Source organism: Crocodylus porosus, unplaced genomic scaffold (genome assembly GCF_001723895.1).
Source record: "Crocodylus porosus isolate Cpor-Errol unplaced genomic scaffold, CroPor_comp1, whole genome shotgun sequence".
NCBI lineage: Eukaryota > Metazoa > Chordata > Crocodylia > Crocodylidae > Crocodylus > Crocodylus porosus.
Window position 1 is genome coordinate 10,675,594 of NW_017728924.1, and position 18,996 is coordinate 10,694,589.

General features: G+C 45.2%; 2 protein-coding genes across 2 annotated transcripts in view; one reads left to right on the forward strand and one right to left on the reverse strand.

Moving 5' to 3' along the window:
- LOC109313650 (endothelin B receptor-like) overlaps positions 1–12,644 on the forward strand; it is a 30,287-nt gene extending 17,643 nt beyond the window's left edge. The window contains exons 4-8 of the mRNA XM_019540309.1: positions 484–688; positions 1,431–1,580; positions 4,261–4,394; positions 5,684–5,792; positions 7,692–12,644. Of these exons, the coding sequence (XP_019395854.1) occupies positions 484–688; positions 1,431–1,580; positions 4,261–4,394; positions 5,684–5,792; positions 7,692–7,841 (748 nt within the window). The 3' untranslated portion in view covers positions 7,842–12,644. The remainder of the gene's footprint in view (positions 1–483; positions 689–1,430; positions 1,581–4,260; positions 4,395–5,683; positions 5,793–7,691) is intronic.
- A 1,151-nt stretch (positions 12,645–13,795) lies between these two features.
- The window catches only part of LOC109313652 (DNA-directed RNA polymerases I and III subunit RPAC2-like), a 14,164-nt gene continuing 8,963 nt past the window's right edge, over positions 13,796–18,996 (reverse strand). The window contains exons 2-5 of the mRNA XM_019540315.1: positions 17,298–17,395; positions 16,159–16,235; positions 14,973–15,055; positions 13,796–14,124 (exon numbers count right to left, since the gene is read on the reverse strand). Coding sequence (XP_019395860.1) covers positions 14,077–14,124; positions 14,973–15,055; positions 16,159–16,235; positions 17,298–17,395 — 306 coding nt within the window. The 3' untranslated portion in view covers positions 13,796–14,076. The remainder of the gene's footprint in view (positions 14,125–14,972; positions 15,056–16,158; positions 16,236–17,297; positions 17,396–18,996) is intronic.

The following is an 18,996-nucleotide window of genomic DNA, read 5'->3' on the forward strand; positions in this document are numbered from 1 at the left end:
GACTGCATCCCCACACTGCTGGCCCATGTTCATCTTGGCATCAATGATGACTCCAAGATCCTTTTCTGCCTCTGTGCTGATGAGAAGGGAGTTCCCCAGCCTGTAGGTATGGTGCTGGTTCTTCCTCCCCAGGTGCATCACCTTGGTTTAATCATAGTGTGGCCATTTACTGTCACACACCCCATGGCTCCTCCAAGCCAAAGTCAGAGAAGAGTTTAATATACTGGAAGTTAGACTCAGGCTCACACAGACAGTCCCTTACTAACATCCAAGAGAGTGTAATTTGGTTTAACACACCTGAAGGGGAGATGGAGAAATGTGGAAGTTAAAATTGGCTTGGGGCTACTTTAATCCATCCCTTTGTAGTCCTTTTGATCCGGCCCTTTTCTTGCTACTTTCTGCTCTCCTGATGCTCCTGCAGGTGAGGTACAGAGCGTGAAGGGAAGGGAACAACCTCCCTTTGCATTCATGTCTCTTTGGCAGGTACAGAGCGGTGGCCTCTTGGAGCCGAATCCAAGGGATAGGAATCCCCATGTGGAAGGCAGTCGAGGTGATGCTGATCTGGGCTGTGGCTATTGTCCTGGCTGTCCCTGAAGCCATTGCCTTTGACATGGTGGAGCTGAACTACCGTGAGCAGATTCTCTGGGTCTGCATGCTGTCCTCTGAACAGAAGTCCAGCTTCACAATGGTGAGTACACCACTCCCTCCTCTGCCTGCAGGGTGATGTGATGGGGTGGGGGCCCAGGCACGTCTAAGTTTTCATCCCAGGCATGGCTGCAGAAGTGGATGGTATCCACCTTCTCCTGGTCCTCAGAACAAGGCAGGGGATAACAGGATTGGGCAAAGTTTGGAAAGGTCTAGGATTTGGCTTACATGCCCATTTGGGTCACAGTGGGCATGTCTGCATGTGCCCCTGACTATGCAGTCCCAGTGGCGCATGGGTCATTTTTGACCCTCCTGTGCAGTAGCTTGTTGGTACTGAGCAGTGGTGGTGGCATTATGGTTACTGCCCACCAACATTATATCAGTGTAATGATGAGCTACATCACCATAGCTCATTGCTACAGCAACAGAGCATCTCGCATAGACATGCCCTGGTACCTTACTATTAACTGGTTGGCAGGTGAACCAGAGATTTGGTTCAGCCTGTTGGAGAGACAGGAGCTAAATCAGGACTTGTCATCTAGATCGACAGCCACATTCGCTCAGGCTCCAATTTGTTGGGATTTATGCTCACCTCTAAGCCAAACCTCCCAAGCCAGTGTCCAGTGATTTCACATGGGCTGAGATGAATGTAAGACTTGCACCTCTCATGATTGCCCTTCCTTGGAAGGGTCTAATTTGGCCAGTCAGAGGCAGGACTAGTTGGACCCTGGGATCCAGTCTGATTATTTCCGTCATTCCTCATGACTCTTCTGTTCTGCATGCAGTTCTACCGAGATGTGAAGGACTGGTGGCTTTTTGGCTTCTATTTCTGCCTGCCTCTGGCATGCACCGGTGTCTTCTACACCCTCATGTCCTGTGAGATGCTAAGCAAGAGAAATGGCATGAGAATAGCCCTCAATGACCACATGAAACGGGTAAGAAAACCAGGAAAGGGAACCAAGCCATCTGCCAAGTAAGCTGCAGAGAGAATATAGACACATACTGGCCCCAGTATTAATGAGTACAAAGTTACTTCATTCCACTCAAGTCAATGAAGTAGAAGACAATGGAGCTATGCAAATTTACACCAGGACCTGTGGCCACTAGCTATATACATTTCAGAGCTCACTGAGTTTGCCTGGATCAACAATGGTTACATGGTCATAACTTTCCCCATAGTTTCACGTTTTGTCATTTTCAACATTTAACCTTTCATCTCCAGGTAAATACTTAGAAGTATATACAAGGATAGGCAGGTGAAGCAAGGCTCTTTAGAGTGCCTTAGGCTCAGACAAGGATTTTGTAAACACAGGCCTGTCCCTGGTCTCATTTACACTGAATTTTACACTGCTGTAAGTATGATTTACACCAGTGAAAGAAGAGGAGACTCAGGCTCATTTTAATGACACTTTTGACAGGGGTAAGTCAGACCACTGGTGACGTTTAGAACTTCATAGGCAGTAGCTCTCCTTATTTAATGTGCCACAGGCTGGGCAACTCTCACATTATTATATGAGAGGCACTGTGTTTCTTAAACTAAACTAGTTCTTTATTAACAGCACTATACAGAGAGATGCTTCAAGCGCTGCTAGTGTTCCAGCCAGGCACACACACAGAGGTGCTTCCTGGTGCCTATTCCAACTATCCCTTCCTGCAACCTATACCTTCTTTCAGGTTCCATGCGGGTTCCTACATCCTTCCTTTCAACATATAATGCTGTTTCTTTTTTACTGGCATTCTCTGAATGCTGGAGTTAAAGACGCATAGCTCAGTGCAGGGACATGGCTTTCAACATCCGCCCCGGCTAGGTCTCACAGTCCTTCAAGCCCACTGCTTTTCAAACTAGTCCTCTTTTCTGTTTGCAATGTCATTGATGGTGGAGACTTGTTTCCACTGAATTGCTGTCCTCATTTTGCTGTGTCAGCTCTCAGTACTGCTCCTCTACTTTGTTTCCTCTGACTCTTCTCTATCAGGCCAGTTGATACCTATGCCTCTTTATAAGTCCACCTGGTCCTGGCCTTGTCCCCATCTATCCAGGCATTCAAGCTGTCTGGTACTACTGCACAGTTGTCTTCAGTTTTTTCCCCACCACTGTCCTGAGTTGGTAGCTATCCCATATGACAGAAGACAAAAAACCAAGCAAACATCTGTTCTGATTTACTAATATCATGTGTACTTGAAAAGCACAAATTGAGCATCCACGAGAAAATGCTTTACTGTATTTGAAGGGAAGCAAAGTTCACAGATAGTCTCCTGGGAAGAGTAAATGAATCAATCTGTAGAGTGCTTCCCCTACTGCAAACAGTAAAGTCATAAACTTTCCCCTCCTACAACACAGGACAAAAAGGGATACCTGGGTATAGAACCCATCCCCAGGTATGACTGGGTCTCTGTCTCCCCATTACTGTGGTCTGTGATTGCTCGTTCCACGGATACATTTGAGGGTTACCCAGGTAATAGTTAAAAATACCTGCATGCAAGAGTAACAGTGCATCATTATTCTGTCTCAGGCTGACTGTATATGGGAAGCCAAGGGCTCTAAAGTACATCTCTAAATGTTCTCGATTGCCTGCTGGTTAAATACATGATTCATTATTACAGCAGAAACAGGTTGCAAAGATGTCACTGTTTCATTGGTTGCAATGGCTGGCCCTTGTGTGTTCAGACCTCCTAGTAGCTTTCCATTGACTGGGAGGAATATTGGACTCAAGCTTGCTGCACCAGGACAGTGGTCAGCTCTGATGCTCAGCTCCAATACTTATTTTCTCATTCTTGTAAATTCCCTTATCTTTGGACATGTGTAGAGCAGTGCTGTCCAACTTTCTTGGCTCTGTGGGCTGAATTCAGCCCACAGGGCTTCTCACAGGCTAGATGACTCACCTTTGCCACAAGAGCAACAGCTGCTGGAGCCACTGCATTAGCCAGTGATTTGAGCTAGCAGTGTTGACTGAAGACCCCAAATCTGGTTGCCGAAAAAGGAGTCTTGGGAGGGAGGAGGGGGAAATGGTGGTGGCATATGCTCCCTGAATTTCCGAGCACTGCCAATGCAGAGGCTCCTGCAACTGCATGGGCCACAATTTAACCCCTTGCAGGCCACATGCAGTCCATTGGACAACCCTTGTCTAGGGGGTTAAGGGAGACTATGGTGGATGCTGCCACAGATCTTTCCCCTCCACTGTGTGAGCAATTACGCTCACCATTGGCTTGACTGAAGCCAGTGGAAGGCTTTCCATTGATGATGTGTGCTTGCAGGGCTTTTGAGTATGCGTTCACCCAATGTCGCTCACTTGGGCTGCACATAGGGTATTCCAAGCCACCAATGTTTTGTCCTGCTTGTACTGTGCTCTCCCTCCCACATCACTCAGGGTTTCTCTGAGTGTCCAGTAATACAAGCTTCAGTGTAACAGAATCAAAAGGGATCACATAGACATCCAAAGGAGCCATGAGCCCTTATTAGCATTGTGCAATGATTGCTACCATTTTGAGAACATGCTGGTGCTACAGGGGGCACCTGTGGATTTGAAAGGAGTGCACTAGTTGGTGCCCTCTTGTTCCTCTAGTTCACACTCACTCTCAGCATGCGCTGACCAGCATGTTCTTACTCATGCGTTTTAGCGCCGGGAAGTTGCTAAGACGGTGTTCTGCCTAGTGGTGATCTTCGCCCTCTGCTGGCTGCCTCTCCACCTCAGCAGGATCCTAAAGAAGACTATCTATGATCAGACAGACCCCAACCGATGTGAGCTGCTCAGGTAGGGGCTACCAAAAAAATGACCTTTGCTACTGTACTGCACTTAAAACTTGTGATCACAGAGAAGTAAGGCTGGAAGCAGTGCCATAGTAAGGGTGGGGGGGCAGTGGGGTTACTGCCCTGGGCACCAAAGTTAAGGGGCGCCAATAGGCGCTGCCCAGCTGGGGTGGGGTATGGGATGGAGCCATAAGTGGCTCGTCTGGGGGGACACGGGGATGGAGGGAGGGCGGCTCCTGCCACTGCATGTACTCCAAGGCAAGCATGGGGGGGTTGGGTGCCCCCTGGATCTGTGTGCGGGATGAGGGTGGGCTTCTGCTGCAGACTTTGCCCTGGGCATCACTTCCTTGCCATGGCACTGGCTGGAAGGGACCTCCAGAGGTCATCTAATCTAACCCTCTGTCTGAGGCAGGAGCATCCCTATCCAAACCATCTTATAGAATTCATTATCTAAACTCTACATAAAACTACTATCAACCCTGACACAACACAGATATAACATCATAACCTGGCACAGAGAAAGCAGGAGAACTGTGACAGACAATGTCTTGCTTCTGTAAAGGTTGTCAATATATGCTCAAATGATCCCAAGTAAAGGAGCACTGGCATACCCTAGTCAAAGTCCCCCGCCTTGGCTTGCAATTGCAAAGGTAAAGTTCCCAGTACTGGACTGAACCAGGGCACACATGATGTTAGGATCAAGGAACAGATCTCAGTTGCACTGTTACTACCTGCCAGTGCAAGAAGCCATTATTCTACACTCCCCCTGGACCAACAAGTAGAAAACCAGGTGCCCAGTGAACCAGTGTGGTCCTGGAGCTGGGACCAACAATCAGCTGTTTGGCAGTCCCAGCCCCAGGACTGCACTGGAGTCTTGAACTCACTCTAGTCCAGTCCTGGGGCTGGGACTTACCAACAGACAGCTGATTGTGGGTCCTAGCTTCAGGACTGCACTAGGGCCAGTCCCAGAGCCCCATCATACAGCTGGCATCAGGCTGCATGGCAGGGAATCTGTCATACGCTCAATTTAAGGCATGATGGAAATTAGCCACAAAATTATTACACATATTTTGTAAAATATTTTGTGGCTTATTTCCCACATTATAATGCCATTAATTACATGAACATGTGTCCAGGTTATTAAGTAAAATGCTGTTAATTGGTTAATCACATCTTAAATATAATGTCTGCTAGGAGCCAGACAGAGCAACAGGTTGGTGCACTGTGGAAACTTCTTATTTTGTGTTTAGAATTTTTCTACCACATCTAGCATCCTCTCCTCTCTCCTCCCAGTTTCCTCCTGGTCATGGATTACTTTGGCATCAGCATGGCCTCTCTGAACTCCTGCATCAATCCTGTGGCTCTCTACTTTGTCAGCAGGAAATTCAAGAACTGCTTTCAGGTAGGAAGTAATTTCAGTGACTCACTGCAGGTGCCAGTAGTCAAAGTGCCCCATGGCACTGCCCACCTTAGCTCCTGAGAGAGGTAGTGGAATCCTGTGGAGGTTAGCCAAAGCCTAAAGCAGGATTTTTCTTCCTCAGATTAAGGGTTGAGCCTTGGAAAGACGGTTAATACTTATATGACTTGCACCTACAAGTCCTAAGCAATATTGTGTTGGGGACTGTTCAAATACTCAGAGGGATAAAGTCTCTGTCCCAAAGAGCCTTCAAATGTTATAAACAGACAAGCAGAGAAAAGATGAGGAGAAACAGAGGTACAGAGATGGGGAAGTGGCTTGGCAAAGGGCACACAGCAGATCAGTGACAGAGCCACAAACAGAACTTGCATCTCCTGATACCCAGGTGCAGTGCCATTTGGTAGATAACACTGCCTCTCAGTGGAGTCACTGAAGTATCAGCTTCCCTTTGGGGAATGACCTAGTTGAAGCAAACAGTCAGCTATTTTTTATGGCAGAGGAGAGGGTCCCAAATGGTGTTACTGATGCTCCCATACCCACATCCTTGCTCAGCTTGACAAGACTGTGAAGCAGAGTGAAGAGGCTCAATCCAGAACAAACTGTGACTAACACTGTTTACCATACCAGCAAGGCTGGGAGCATTGGAAACACTGAAATGTGATATAAAAGGACATGTGGAAACAAGCCAAGTTTAATTTTTACCTTTCCTCGAGCTAACAGCAGAGGTAAATGGTGAACAGATAACCCAGGGACTGAGATACCTTCATGCAAAGTGTTCATCAAATAATTTCAGATGTAATTAAATCCAAGCCTGTTTCTAGGTAATTTGCAAACAAAGGTTGGAGTGGGCAAGTCTTACTCTGGTGAGCACTTACTCTTCTAAGTATGGTCCTATGGGATTTGATGTCATTGCTCATGTGAGTAAGGTTTGCACAATCTAGTCCTAAACTAATCCCCTAAATTATCTGCCATTGGTAGAATAATTATATTTCAGTAGTGTACTGAGGCACTGAACCAAGTTCAAAGCCTTTTGTTCTAGGTACTGTACTTAGCACATAGAAAAATGTACAATCTAAGGGTTTGTCTACATGGGGATTATAATCCAGAATAGCTCTTCTGGACTAAACCTTTGAAATCAGATTCAGTTATACCTGAATAGACAAAAGTACTCTAGCTCTGGCACCTTCTCACAGGGAGTCAATCCAGAAGCACTATTCCACATTAAAATTTCACCCAGATTAATGTTAATGAAGATACAAAACTTAAATAGATAAGAACAAGGATTCAGCTGTGACAGATGGGCAAGACAGTTAAAGTGACTTGCTCAAGATTGTGCGTGGAGTCAGTGGGCACACCTACACAAGATGCTAAATACACAGTAGACTAATTCTACGGTGCAATTAGTGCTTCACAGCAAAAGCTGTGCTAATGAGCTACTGCATGGTAGAATTAGCCTACTATACATTAGCATCACTAAAAGAGCATGCACCAGCAGTACTGCACAGTAGCACCAGTTACTGTGCATTGAGTTAGTACCTGTTATTACAAGTACTAAACCTAATGCACAGTAACAACATTGCATTAATGCATGTGTAGATGTGCCCAGTAGCAGGGAAAGAAATTGACTCCACATCTCTTGCAGCTATGTTTCCTATCTGTCTGTAAAGAACAGCTGAGGTTTTCAGAGGTAACTAAAGGTATTTGGACACCTGATTCTTATTTTAAGGAGTCCTTAGGTATCTGCATTGATACTTTTTCCCAGGCCAAAACCCTTCTAGTTATTTAATCACAAGACATCTTTCCTGCACTGATATTCTTAGGGGAATATTTCCCCCTGCTTTCTCCCACAGTCCAGGCTCCTAATCTCTCTCTGGCTCTTCACAGTCCTGTCTGTGCTGCTGGTGCCAGAGACCGACCCTGAGCATCACACCAACGGATGATAAAGGGTCTGTTGGGAAGTGGAAAGCCAATGGGCAGGAACTCGGTCTGGACCGGAGCAGCTCCCACTTGAGTAACAAGTACAGCTCTTCCTAAAGATACAGAAATCAATGGGGAGAGGGAGAGGATGAGAGACAGCACCGCAAGAGATGAAAGGAGACATCTCTCTCACTCTCAGTCATTTCCTGGATGGGTCTGAATCATTCACCTTCATATTACAGCTGCTGGAAACAGCAGGAGCTTCACTCCCCACTTTAACACAACCCAGAGCTCAGCCATAGCCTGGGCCATAACTGCAAACCTAAACCTCCCTGTTCTTTCTTTCATTTATGATCTTTTCTGCACTCCTCTAAGGATAATTTGGTTTTTAAATCCACAAAGAGAAAGATGAGTGACCCTGGGACCATTCCTCTCCAGCTATGGGGCAAGGGGTGCTGGGATTGATCTCACACTGAAACTGACAAGGGATGTCAGCAGGGGAAAGTGAATTCTCATTTCCAGATTTGATTCAAGAACCCAAAGCAAAGCTGATGTAGCTGCATCACCAGCACTTCACCTTCCCCTCTTTGCTGCTGGGACACAATTGCTAGAAATGAAATTCACCCAGTGGCAAAGAGCCAGCTCCAACCCTACTTACCACTTAAGTTCTATTGGAGCCCATTGGATTCACATTTCCTGCTGGCTGTTTACTCAGGGGATGAAGTTCACCCTTTGTGTCTATATTGTAATAATGGCAATGGCATGTATATAATAAAGCTTCTTAGGGGATGTTATATTCATAGTAGTATCAGGGTTAAGAACCTGTTTTTTTATTTGAAATTATAGCTTATACATACACACACACGTGCGTGTGTGTGTGTAGGCTATATATATATTGCCTACTGTAGCTTCTCCCCTCCCTTCTATAGGGTAGCTTCTTTTCATTGCATCTTCTATTGCGAGAGCTGAAGAAGCCAGCTAGGTCCATTTTACATTGCTGTTTGTAAATGCAAGCAAGGGAATGGCAACACTGGCTAGAATTAAGGTGGGGCTAGGACCAGGCAGTGTCCTGATTTCTTTATCTAGTCTTCCACTCTACCAGCTTTTCACTTAAGCCTGATTTGCATCACTATACAGTGTCCCAGTCCTGGCCCTCTTTAGAACAGAAGCTCTGTTGGTGTTGTGCTGTGGACAGATCTGTACTTGGAGACAGGAAGTTCATGGCATACAATTTCTCAGTGAACTGTAGGGGGAAAGGAATTGCTGAGCACCACTGGTGCTGAGCAACACTCTGCCCAGGAACTTAGACAAAGGAGTACTCCACAGTGTAGACTTGTAAGGGACTATTAGATCATCTGGACTGACATCCTGTGTAACACAGGCCAGAGAATTTCCTTCAGTTCCTCCCGCACTGAGCCCAGTAACTTGTATTTAACTAAAATATCTAGAGCTGAAGATTTCAAGAGATAGAGGAACCATGATTTGGAAGTTTCTTTCACTAATAGGTCACCCTCAAGGACACAGTTCAGAGACTCCCCTCAGGACAATGCAGATTGGCTACTGATGGTGATTGTTATTTCATTTCCGTGGATTCTTTCCCTTGTGTCCATACTGAGACAAGGCTCTACCTTGGAATGAGGTGATGATATACTGACAACTATGCCATTTCTGCATTTTATACAGAAAAACATGATCCAGGCCATTTGTAATGGTTGATACAGTCATAGGTACTCTATGCTGCGGTCAGGGTTTGTAAATCCAGTTGTCCTAGGCCATAATTTCAAGCATGATGGAATTACTGAGTAATTAGAGGAATATTGGAGCTGCTTGAAATATGGTATATAGAATTTTCCTAAAATATTCAACCTTCTAAAATTATTTTCACAGGCCTTAGAAAAGATCAGTTGTCAGTATATATCATTTTCTTGAGATACTACGTGCAATTTTGCGTTTGTAGTGGCAGACGGTAGAACGCAGATTCATCAAACATCAGATGACAAAGATTTTAAAGCTGAAACATTCCAGGGTAGATGCCACTTTCTCAATAGAAGTTATTTTTGAAACATCCTTATTTCTGTCAAGGTTCTGACATCTCTTATAGTTATTCAGTTTGCTGGGGAACTGAAATGATTGTGTTGTATATATGTACTGTATATAAACCTCATTCTCTTCCTTCCCATTCAGCCTCTGATCTAACCTCCGACTGCTTTAATCTGCATATACCCTGTCCTAGACTCTGGAATCTGAAGTAGGGTTAAACTGAGCTCTCCATTAATGCCCAGTAGATTACCTGATGACTATCTGTAGTTAGGGTAAGTCACCTTGTTCAGGACACAGAGCAGATAGGAATTTCTAATTGCAGGGAATGATGCAACAGAAAAGAGAGCAGGGGAAAGCTGAAGACGAGGGAAGCACTGCAGAACCAGTGGCACAAGAAAAACATGCAGCTTTGTTCCTATGGAAAAGGAAAGGATGCAAGTGGCATTTGACAATTGTGGTGGCACTGGGGACAAGTGAGGTGATGCTGCAGGAAAGGCTGCTGGCCTTGAGGTCAGCAAAAAGCACCTCAATAAACAATCTGAAGCACAGTGAGCAATAGATACACAACAGCACAGTTGCCCAGTGTGAGAACCCCATTAGTGCATACAGGTATCCACAGCTTGATTTGCCTTCTTCCTGCCTACCTGTTTCTTGACCCTTGTAGCAGTTCACATCCTGAACCATGCGCTGGCTGATTTTCAGGCAGTTGTTTCCAGTCTGATCCTGGCATGCCAAGATCACAGGGTTGTACTTACGAACAAGTCACATAAAAAACTGGAGCTGGCAAGAGCCAGAATCTCCCTGATGTGAAGATCATGGGAACGGCAGTCAGAAAGGAGGCTGCCTCTGACACAAGAGCACTGCAGAATACGGGATGGATGAAGGGGACAGTAAGTCACTTCATAAAGATGGTAACAAGGGCTATTTCTCTTGATCCAAGAGTGATGGAGACATTAAATGAGGACAAAGTGCTTAGTGCTTCAAGGGTATGGGATTGTGGAAAGGGTACATGGTGTTCTGGCTTGTGGAGCACTTGCCAGTGAATAAGATGAAGAATGGCAGCTTGGGCACATCCAAGCTGAGAGCTGTGATGATGTTTGGAACAAAGAGGAGAGGCAAGAAAAAAAAAACACAGATGAAGGAAGGAAGCTTATTCGGTAAATAGCAACAATTTGGAAGAAATGGGCCTTATCCTGACAGTACACAGGCAAAGTGTCCAGAGTCCATCATTAACCTGTTATGGAAAGGTACCTCAGACAATACATCTTGAACTCCTCCCAACTTTAAATAAAACGACAACCAATTTCAGCTTGCGGTTCAGTTTCATTTTAGGGCAACCCTTGCTGTGTCATGCCCTATGTGCATGTAGGGCTAGGTAAATTAATGCATGGCTCCCATAAATGTCAATGGGAATTGAGCATCTAAATCTCCTAGACAGCTCTGAAGATGTTAACAACATTTTGGAGGTGTCAAAAATACAGAATAGCCCATACTTTCAATAGCCGCTCCATGCTTTTGGGGTACTGGAAAGAGATGTCAACTGTTTGTTGTTCAGAACAGACAGATTTCAGACATAACAGAAGAACTGCAGATAACTGTATTTATCAATCAGTCAGACACAGAGGGGAAACCAATCGTATTCCTTTTCATCCTACAGGAGCACTTTTAATCATTTCCACATTAGCAGTTGCACCCACATCAACATTTTCATTTTAAATGTTTCAAAACAGTCTCAGAACCACTCGTTATAAATATTACAACAAATTGACTACCGCGAGTTAACTCCAGCTCTGCATTCTGATGCCCCAGCTGCATGCTTGTTTAATGAGGGCATCAGTATCCCCAAGTGCAGTTATTCCCTTGCATTCCACTGTAGCTCCCTCAAACTCTTGCTTCAAGCACAACTAATCTCAAAGTTCAGCCAATAGTACATGGAAAAAAGTTATTAGATCCAGTAGGATGCTCTAGCATTTTAACCCTTCTATATCTCAGATGGATATGGCTGCAATTTCTCCAACTTTAAATAGCACCTTTGGGCTGAAACTCAACCCAGAAAGATTCAAGCTAAAAGGAAACATTTCAAGAAAGTTATGAACACGGAGTTATAATGGAATCTGTTTTGCAGACTCAAGTTTTGATTACTAGCAAAGTGCTAATGCCATGACATAGCCACATGCTGTGAGATCCCATTTCCATTGACTCTCCATCCGTTCTGGGGGGGGCACATGGTATCATTAAGAGAGCAAGCACCCTTTCTTCCCTGTTAGAAGGAAGTTCAGAGAAGACAAGGAGGGCCTTACAACCAAACATATGGCTCAAAAAGGGTCACGTCCATGCATCTCAAGAAATCCTAGGAACTCATCCATCAGCTGCCAAGAGCCAACTGGGTTTCAGATTATTAGAACTACAAGGGTTTTGTTCTCTTGTCTGTTGCCTGTAGGACTTCTCAGCTGAGTAGTCATGGGATGAGCTTGTGTGTGAGTCAGTCCCTGTATTTTACCCTCCAGGGAAACTGCCTTCCTGCTTGTTAAAATACTTATTTTTAAGGTCTCCCTTTCATTTGTGTTAGTGAAGTTGGTGACCAGGAGGGACAAACAGTGCCATCTAGAGGCAGATGGGGACTGTGCAAATTCCCCCTTACACAGCTCAGTTGGGCACTGGCCAGGAACTAATCAGGCAGGGACTATCAAACTCACCCCAGGTGTGCCCCAAACCCATCTGGAAATCAGGTCTTTCACAAGAAGAGTCTCAGCAATGTCAATGGACAGCGCTGTAGATAGAAAAAATGTCAATAGCCTGCTATGCCCTTCCAAGCCAATGGCTTGCCACAACCTTGCATCACATTGAAAAGGACAAGATGAGCCTACTGCAGTGGATAGGGAGAGAAAGGAATCTTACTTTGAAAACCAGGAAAACCATCTGTGAAAGCAAAGCACTGCCAACCCATCACAGGGATGAAGTGTGTCAATTTGTATTTGAAAGAAACATTTTATTTATAACAGACCACATTTTATGTCCCTCTTCTCTTCTGCATGTTAATAAAACATATTCATGTTTGAAAGGAAAGACTCTGGGTGTTTCTTACTAATGGGCAAGGGGTGAGGGAAGTGTGCTAAATACTTAACAGAGTTCCAACTTGTCCTTCTAGCTCTTGTGTTCCTTTGGTGTCTCCACACATCTCCCTCTCTCCCTCCAGTGCAAGCATCTTAGCAAGAGTCAGTGATCTGAGGGGTTAAAAATGATCACTTCACTCTTGATAGGTAAACTGATAGGTATTGATTTTATACTACATTACACTTTTTATATGTAATGCTATAGTGGACAAGATGTCAACAGACACCAATCAAGACCATATCTTCATACCTGTAGCCACTGTGCACTGTAAAAAAAACAAAAGCATTTTGATCTTTAAAGATGACGACTCCACTGAAATGCACAACAGTCCTAGAGTAGCTTAGTGCTCTTTCTGCTAGAAAAGATGACCAGTGTTCACATTTAAAGTGGCACTGCTGGGCTTTACAGTTATGCAGTGCTGAAACGAGCAGAGGTGTCTTCAGTATCTTAGGAATTTGGGAGATGCAGGTGATCTTTACCTTATTGGATAAAACCCTGCAAGATGTTTCGTTCATCTGGCTCAAGCAGCGAGTCACACACAGTACACATTTCATCGGATGACTCAGGCATACACCAACACTTCTGTTTTCAGGCGACGTATTTTCTAAGTAACAGTGAGATCTAGAATATTTTCTTTACTGGTTTTGTTTTAACAAAGAAACCCCTCGATTTCTGCACAAGCTGCTGGGTTTAGCTGAGAAGTACTAGTAAAGCTTGCAGGTGTGCTTTTGGCTCAGTGCAAACCCTACATGTGCCTGACATCTGAGCTGGAATATTGCTTCTTATAGCAACAGTAATACCTGGAGCACAATAAGGGCTGCAGCTCCCTGCCCTGCTAGGTGTTAGGAATATGGATTCATGCAGAAATATGACTTCAGGTTCCTACAGGTTAAAGGAAGAAAGAACTGACATAACTGTTCTATCTACAAATGCATTGAGCTTAATTTTATTCTCCCTGACACAGGGGAAAATGAGGGAATAAAAACAACACAGAGGACATCAGAATCAGGCCCGCAGAAACTCTTTTTTCCCATATCCACGTTGAATTCAAATGGAGTGGAACGTGATGTGGTCTGTGCTCTACATTGTTTATTAGAGAAACTGCAAGGTGGTCTTCAGAACTGCCATAAAAAATAAACCTCTTCCCATTAAGTGTAAATAAACCCTATATACACACACACACGTCCATCTGATGGGGCTAATCCATTTCTGTCTCCTTCTGGGCCTTGTATTCCTTCACGCTCGCCTATAAATGAGAACGGAAAATGAATGTCACAGGTATACGACTGCTTAATTAAAAGGAAAGCAACCCCACACACCATGTTCTTCATGTGAACCTCTGATTCATAACACATCACCTAAGGCAAAGGAAAAGGGCAACATTTTTGCTTACCTGGAGCTCCCACTTGTAAACAGTGGAGGATCAATGTAGGTCTCAAGATGGAAAGAGACTCACAAGCTTAAGTTGCTCCAAGAAATGGCTGTTTTATTTCTCAGTATAACATGCAATCACTGCTGGGAAGGCTGGGCAGCATCTCCTGGCCTCAGGATCAGCCAGTCTATCGATACAGGTGTCTTGCCAACTGACTTGGGAGCTCATTCAGAACCCAGTCCCCACTGAAGCTGCTGTCACTACTGTCAGCGACTTCAACAGGAACAGAACTGGACCCTTCCTCTGCAGATCTTAAGTCCATTCAACTTTGGGGAAGGGGTGAGCAAAGGTTGAACAGATTCCAGTTCCCAGTTTATTGCCAATGAAGCCTATCCTGGTAAGATGGTGAAGGAAGATTTTATAGGTAGGCAAACTAAATCAGAAAGAGACCATGTGATTTCCCTAAGGGCAGGCAGCAATTAAAGGTTGGTCAGGGAACTCAAGTCTCTTGACTCCTCACTGTTGCTCTAGATACAATACCACAGTATTTCCATGTATTAACTGATCTCACCAAGAGACCAAGGCAGGACTCACTTCGAAAATGTTTAACCACCAAGATCCTTGGGTGAAAATGTGATCTTCTGTCTGTCAACTGACATAGCTAGTTACTTCAAGAGAGGGAAGGGGCCCAGAATCTTTTCAACGTGGAACAGTGACCTCACCTCGAATGTGCTGAGCATATGGTGGCAGACGTCCATCAAATCCGTCAGCCCTTTCCGGAATGGCTCAACAGCTGGGATCCCCCCTTCAGAAAAAAAAAATAAAAAAATCCAACATTCATTAAACATGGGTGGGGCCTGACTGGCTCCATCAGGGGACCAGGGAGGCTAGCCCAGGTGTGTAATGACTTGACCAAAGATCTCTTTAGCGGACCTCATAAGGTAAGGATCTGGGCCAGTTCCCAGTGCATCAGCAGGCACATTATACTCCTGCCTGCCACCACACCTCCCCCCAGCAATCATGAGAGGGAATACATGGGCTGAACAGACCAGAGAGACTGAAATCACTCACATTCCTACAACGGCAAGTCAGATGTAATGCCCCCCAGCAGGGAAAGCCTGACATGCTCTTGCATAGGTTCTACTCTTTTATGCAATCAGTGCTCACAGCTGCAGAACTGGAGTATTGTGACCTGGGGAACAAGTCTCAGATCTTAGCTAAGGTTTTAAAAGGTTTGGATAATATTCTTACAATTAATAATATCAGAAGCTACTGAACAGTGGTAATGAAGTATCTTGCCAGCATTACTCTTGCAATGGCAGGTACAGCTCCTAGCAAGCCCTGAAGGCATCAACACAGATTCTGGGGAATGTACAATAGTGCACAAAAAAAGGTCCCCCACCATGGGCCACATTTAATACTTTACTCTTCTTCAACAAGCAATATAGGCCCATCCAGCTCTATAAACTACTGCATCTTTGGTTTACTGTAGCTGAATCCTGTCTAAGGATCTAACTAGGAAGGGGACACCTCAAGAAGAGAATGGGGGTGGGGGAGGAGGAGCGATACCAGGTGGAATGTCCAAGGCTAAGCAAAGTCTTGTCCTCGCTGTTCCCCAGGTCACCACGTTCCTGCAGAGGACACCTCTGCGCTGCAGGAATGCAGAGAGAGACCAGCTCTATTACTACACCTCAGAACTGCATTCACGGTTCAGGTAGCTGCCTCCCTGCCTACTCTCCCAGCTGTAGCTGCCTGGCAGAGGAGGTGGGATCAAAGATGCCCAGAGGAAGAATATAAAGACTTTTTCTCCTCCATTATGAAGATTCCCGGTGTCAGGGTCTAACATGACAAGGGGAACTGCAACAGAACAACTACCACAGGCCCAAAGGAAACCCAGCTACACCATACCTCTAGTCTGGATCCTGAAGTTAATTTTGCTTTCAGAGGGATGAGTGATGCAATAACCACAGAACTCCACTTCAGGGCTATGGGGCAGAGAAAGGCAGAGATGAAGCACTGGTGGGCTCTCAGAGCCAACTGTGGAGATGCACAATTTTAAGGTACTACTGAAATCAGTATAGCTACTCAGACCTAACTCAATATGTTCCTAAAGCAATTAGTTTTCACACCCAGCCCTTGGCTTGACCATGCAGAAGAGCAGGTGACTTATCAGGTGCAGTGGATTCCAAGATGGAATGGATATGGAAGCAAGTTCATGCACCCCTGCTGAAGTCACCATGTGAATGAAATTTATGGTCTGACTGGGGCAATACAGCCAGAGCCTGGGACCATTCAAGTTGTCACCCTGGCCTTAGGACATGTAAAGAATGGTTGAAAGTGGGGGAATGGCAGTCAGGGATCTGAACTCCTCAGCTATTTCCTGCAGCTGAATCCCTTGTATCCTGAGGGCCATTGGCCGCTTTAAGGATTTGCTTTGCTCTCTTGGTCAAGACTTCTCACTTTTTTGTGCTGTGGGTCCAACTGATATCTGTCCTCCTGCCCCGGAGGCTGCATTCAGAGAACACTGTACAGAGTACAGAATGTAATTCCTAGTGAATAGCTTATTGTTATTTTGTTGAAGGCAATTTGTCTGTGAGCAGCTCAGATGATAATTGCACGTTGTCATTTGAAATTATTCACAAAATAAAATTCTCCTCTAACAATTTTAGAGGTATAATTCTTGAACTGGGAGCTCCTCACAAATAGTAAATGCCTGACCCAGATAAGCCTTTTCCTGGTCTTTGACTGATGAAGCATAAGAATCTGGCTCCCAGTGCAAAACTGGCATTCGCAAGTGCAAAATTAGCTTCTCTAACACTCGAACACTGGCTTTTCCTATTACCCTTCCTGTAGACACTCATTTCAAAGGAGACACAAGGCAGTCAAAGTACACTTATTTAAAGGACCTAATCAATATGTGTGGACGCAGTTTTGTAGTATTCATCCAGTGACGAAGGGGCTCGATGATGTCGGGTATTAGAAGCTAGTTACAGGGGAGACAGGGCACTTTGCCCTCACATTGTACTAGTTTTAAGGACTCCACTTACTTCTTCATGATCATGTAACGGAGGGAGTTGCCAAGTGTGTGGTCCTCATCATGCAACACAAACGTGACACAGTTTCCATCTGTCCCTTCTGCCTGGACCTGCCACCAATAAAAAAAGAAAAACTAAGAAGATCACAAATGTATGGTTATGTCCCAGCTGACTGAAGACCCCCTCTGAAGCAACTAGGGCTGGGCCTATATTAGAGAAATTGCACACAACTGAGCGCAAAGAGCACAATTCATCTGGAACCCTATCCGAATGGTCCCACAATGAAAAGGAGAGAATCATAGAAAAACAGGGCTAGAAAAGGACCTGACGAAGTCACCTAGCCTGAGCCCCTACTCAAAGCACAGTCGCATGCATCTAACCCATTCTAGCTCAGTTCAGAGTGGAAGCACCTGGGCAACATGAAAAATCATGAGAGAAGGTTTGCTTTTCAATGGGGCAAAGTAAAATCTGGATTCTCCGGACAAAAGCTAGGCCTATGGAAAACAGTGGGAGTGTGAATGTTCATACACTAGGAATGATCCAGTGAGAAGTTAAGTGTTTTCCTCTCCCACTCTAACACCAGCAGATCTCGAGGTGCTCTGCCAGGCTGTGCACAGGAGTAGATTCATAATCTTCCCAGCACTTTTTGTTCAGACACCTGGCAATAGCACCAAGTGCTAAAAGCTCCAATAAAGCCGGTTTGGGTTTGGGATTGTTTCCAAACCCAACAAAGCACCTAATTAATCTTCCAGCCATCAGCTCACTGCTGTGCCTCTGACCTCTCTCCAGGCTAAGTATAGCTGCTGTGGAGCCTGATGAGCCCAGACATCCCCAGTCGTTTCCTCTCTGTGCCTCAGAGAGATGCTTCAAGGTTAAGTGTAGAGCCAGGGCTACAAAGCACTGATCTTTCACATCCTGCCCACAACCTGATCTTAGTCACTCCAGAAGTTTCACAATCCCCTTCATTTCCCATCACACAATGACACCCAAAAGTTACAATAGTCTTCCAAAGCAGATATTACAAAAAGCGTACTTGACGTTATAAAAAAGAAGGGCAAATTGCACACTGTTTTGTCAGAGAAGGGGACCGATGGCTAAGGTCTGCTAGACTACAGAATTCAGAAAGCCCAGCAACTCCTGGTGGTGTGACTCAACAACAACATCACGATTACAATAAATTCTTTGCATTTACAGAGCCCCTTTCATCAAGGGATCTTATAGCACTTCACAATCATCAATAAATAAAGCCTCAAAACTCCTCCCTCTCAAAAGGGAAGAGAAATATCATCTTCAGTTTTATGGAAGAGGAAATTAAGGCAGAAAGCCTACCTGAACTTGATAGAAGAAACTTTCTTGGAATAGAATAACAAGACATAAACGACTTATCATAGGCCCGGGGTGCTCAACCTCCAGCCCACGGGCAAATATGGCCTGTGGAGCCACTGCATCTGGCCTGCAGGACTCCCGACAGGTCCAAAAATTTGGCAGCAGGGAAGCAATGGCCATAAATATGGCCACCCTCACACCTGCCAAATTACCAAACCCCAAGCCCTGTGATGCCCAGTTAGAGTCAGGCTGCACCTCTTTCCCCCTACAGGGTTGGGATGGGCCATGCCCCTTCCTTCTGTGCCCCCAAGACTGCCCCATTTTCCCTTGCAGGGCTGGGCTGATGCCAGGCCATGCCCCTGGGGGGCCAGGTCAAGTCCCTCCC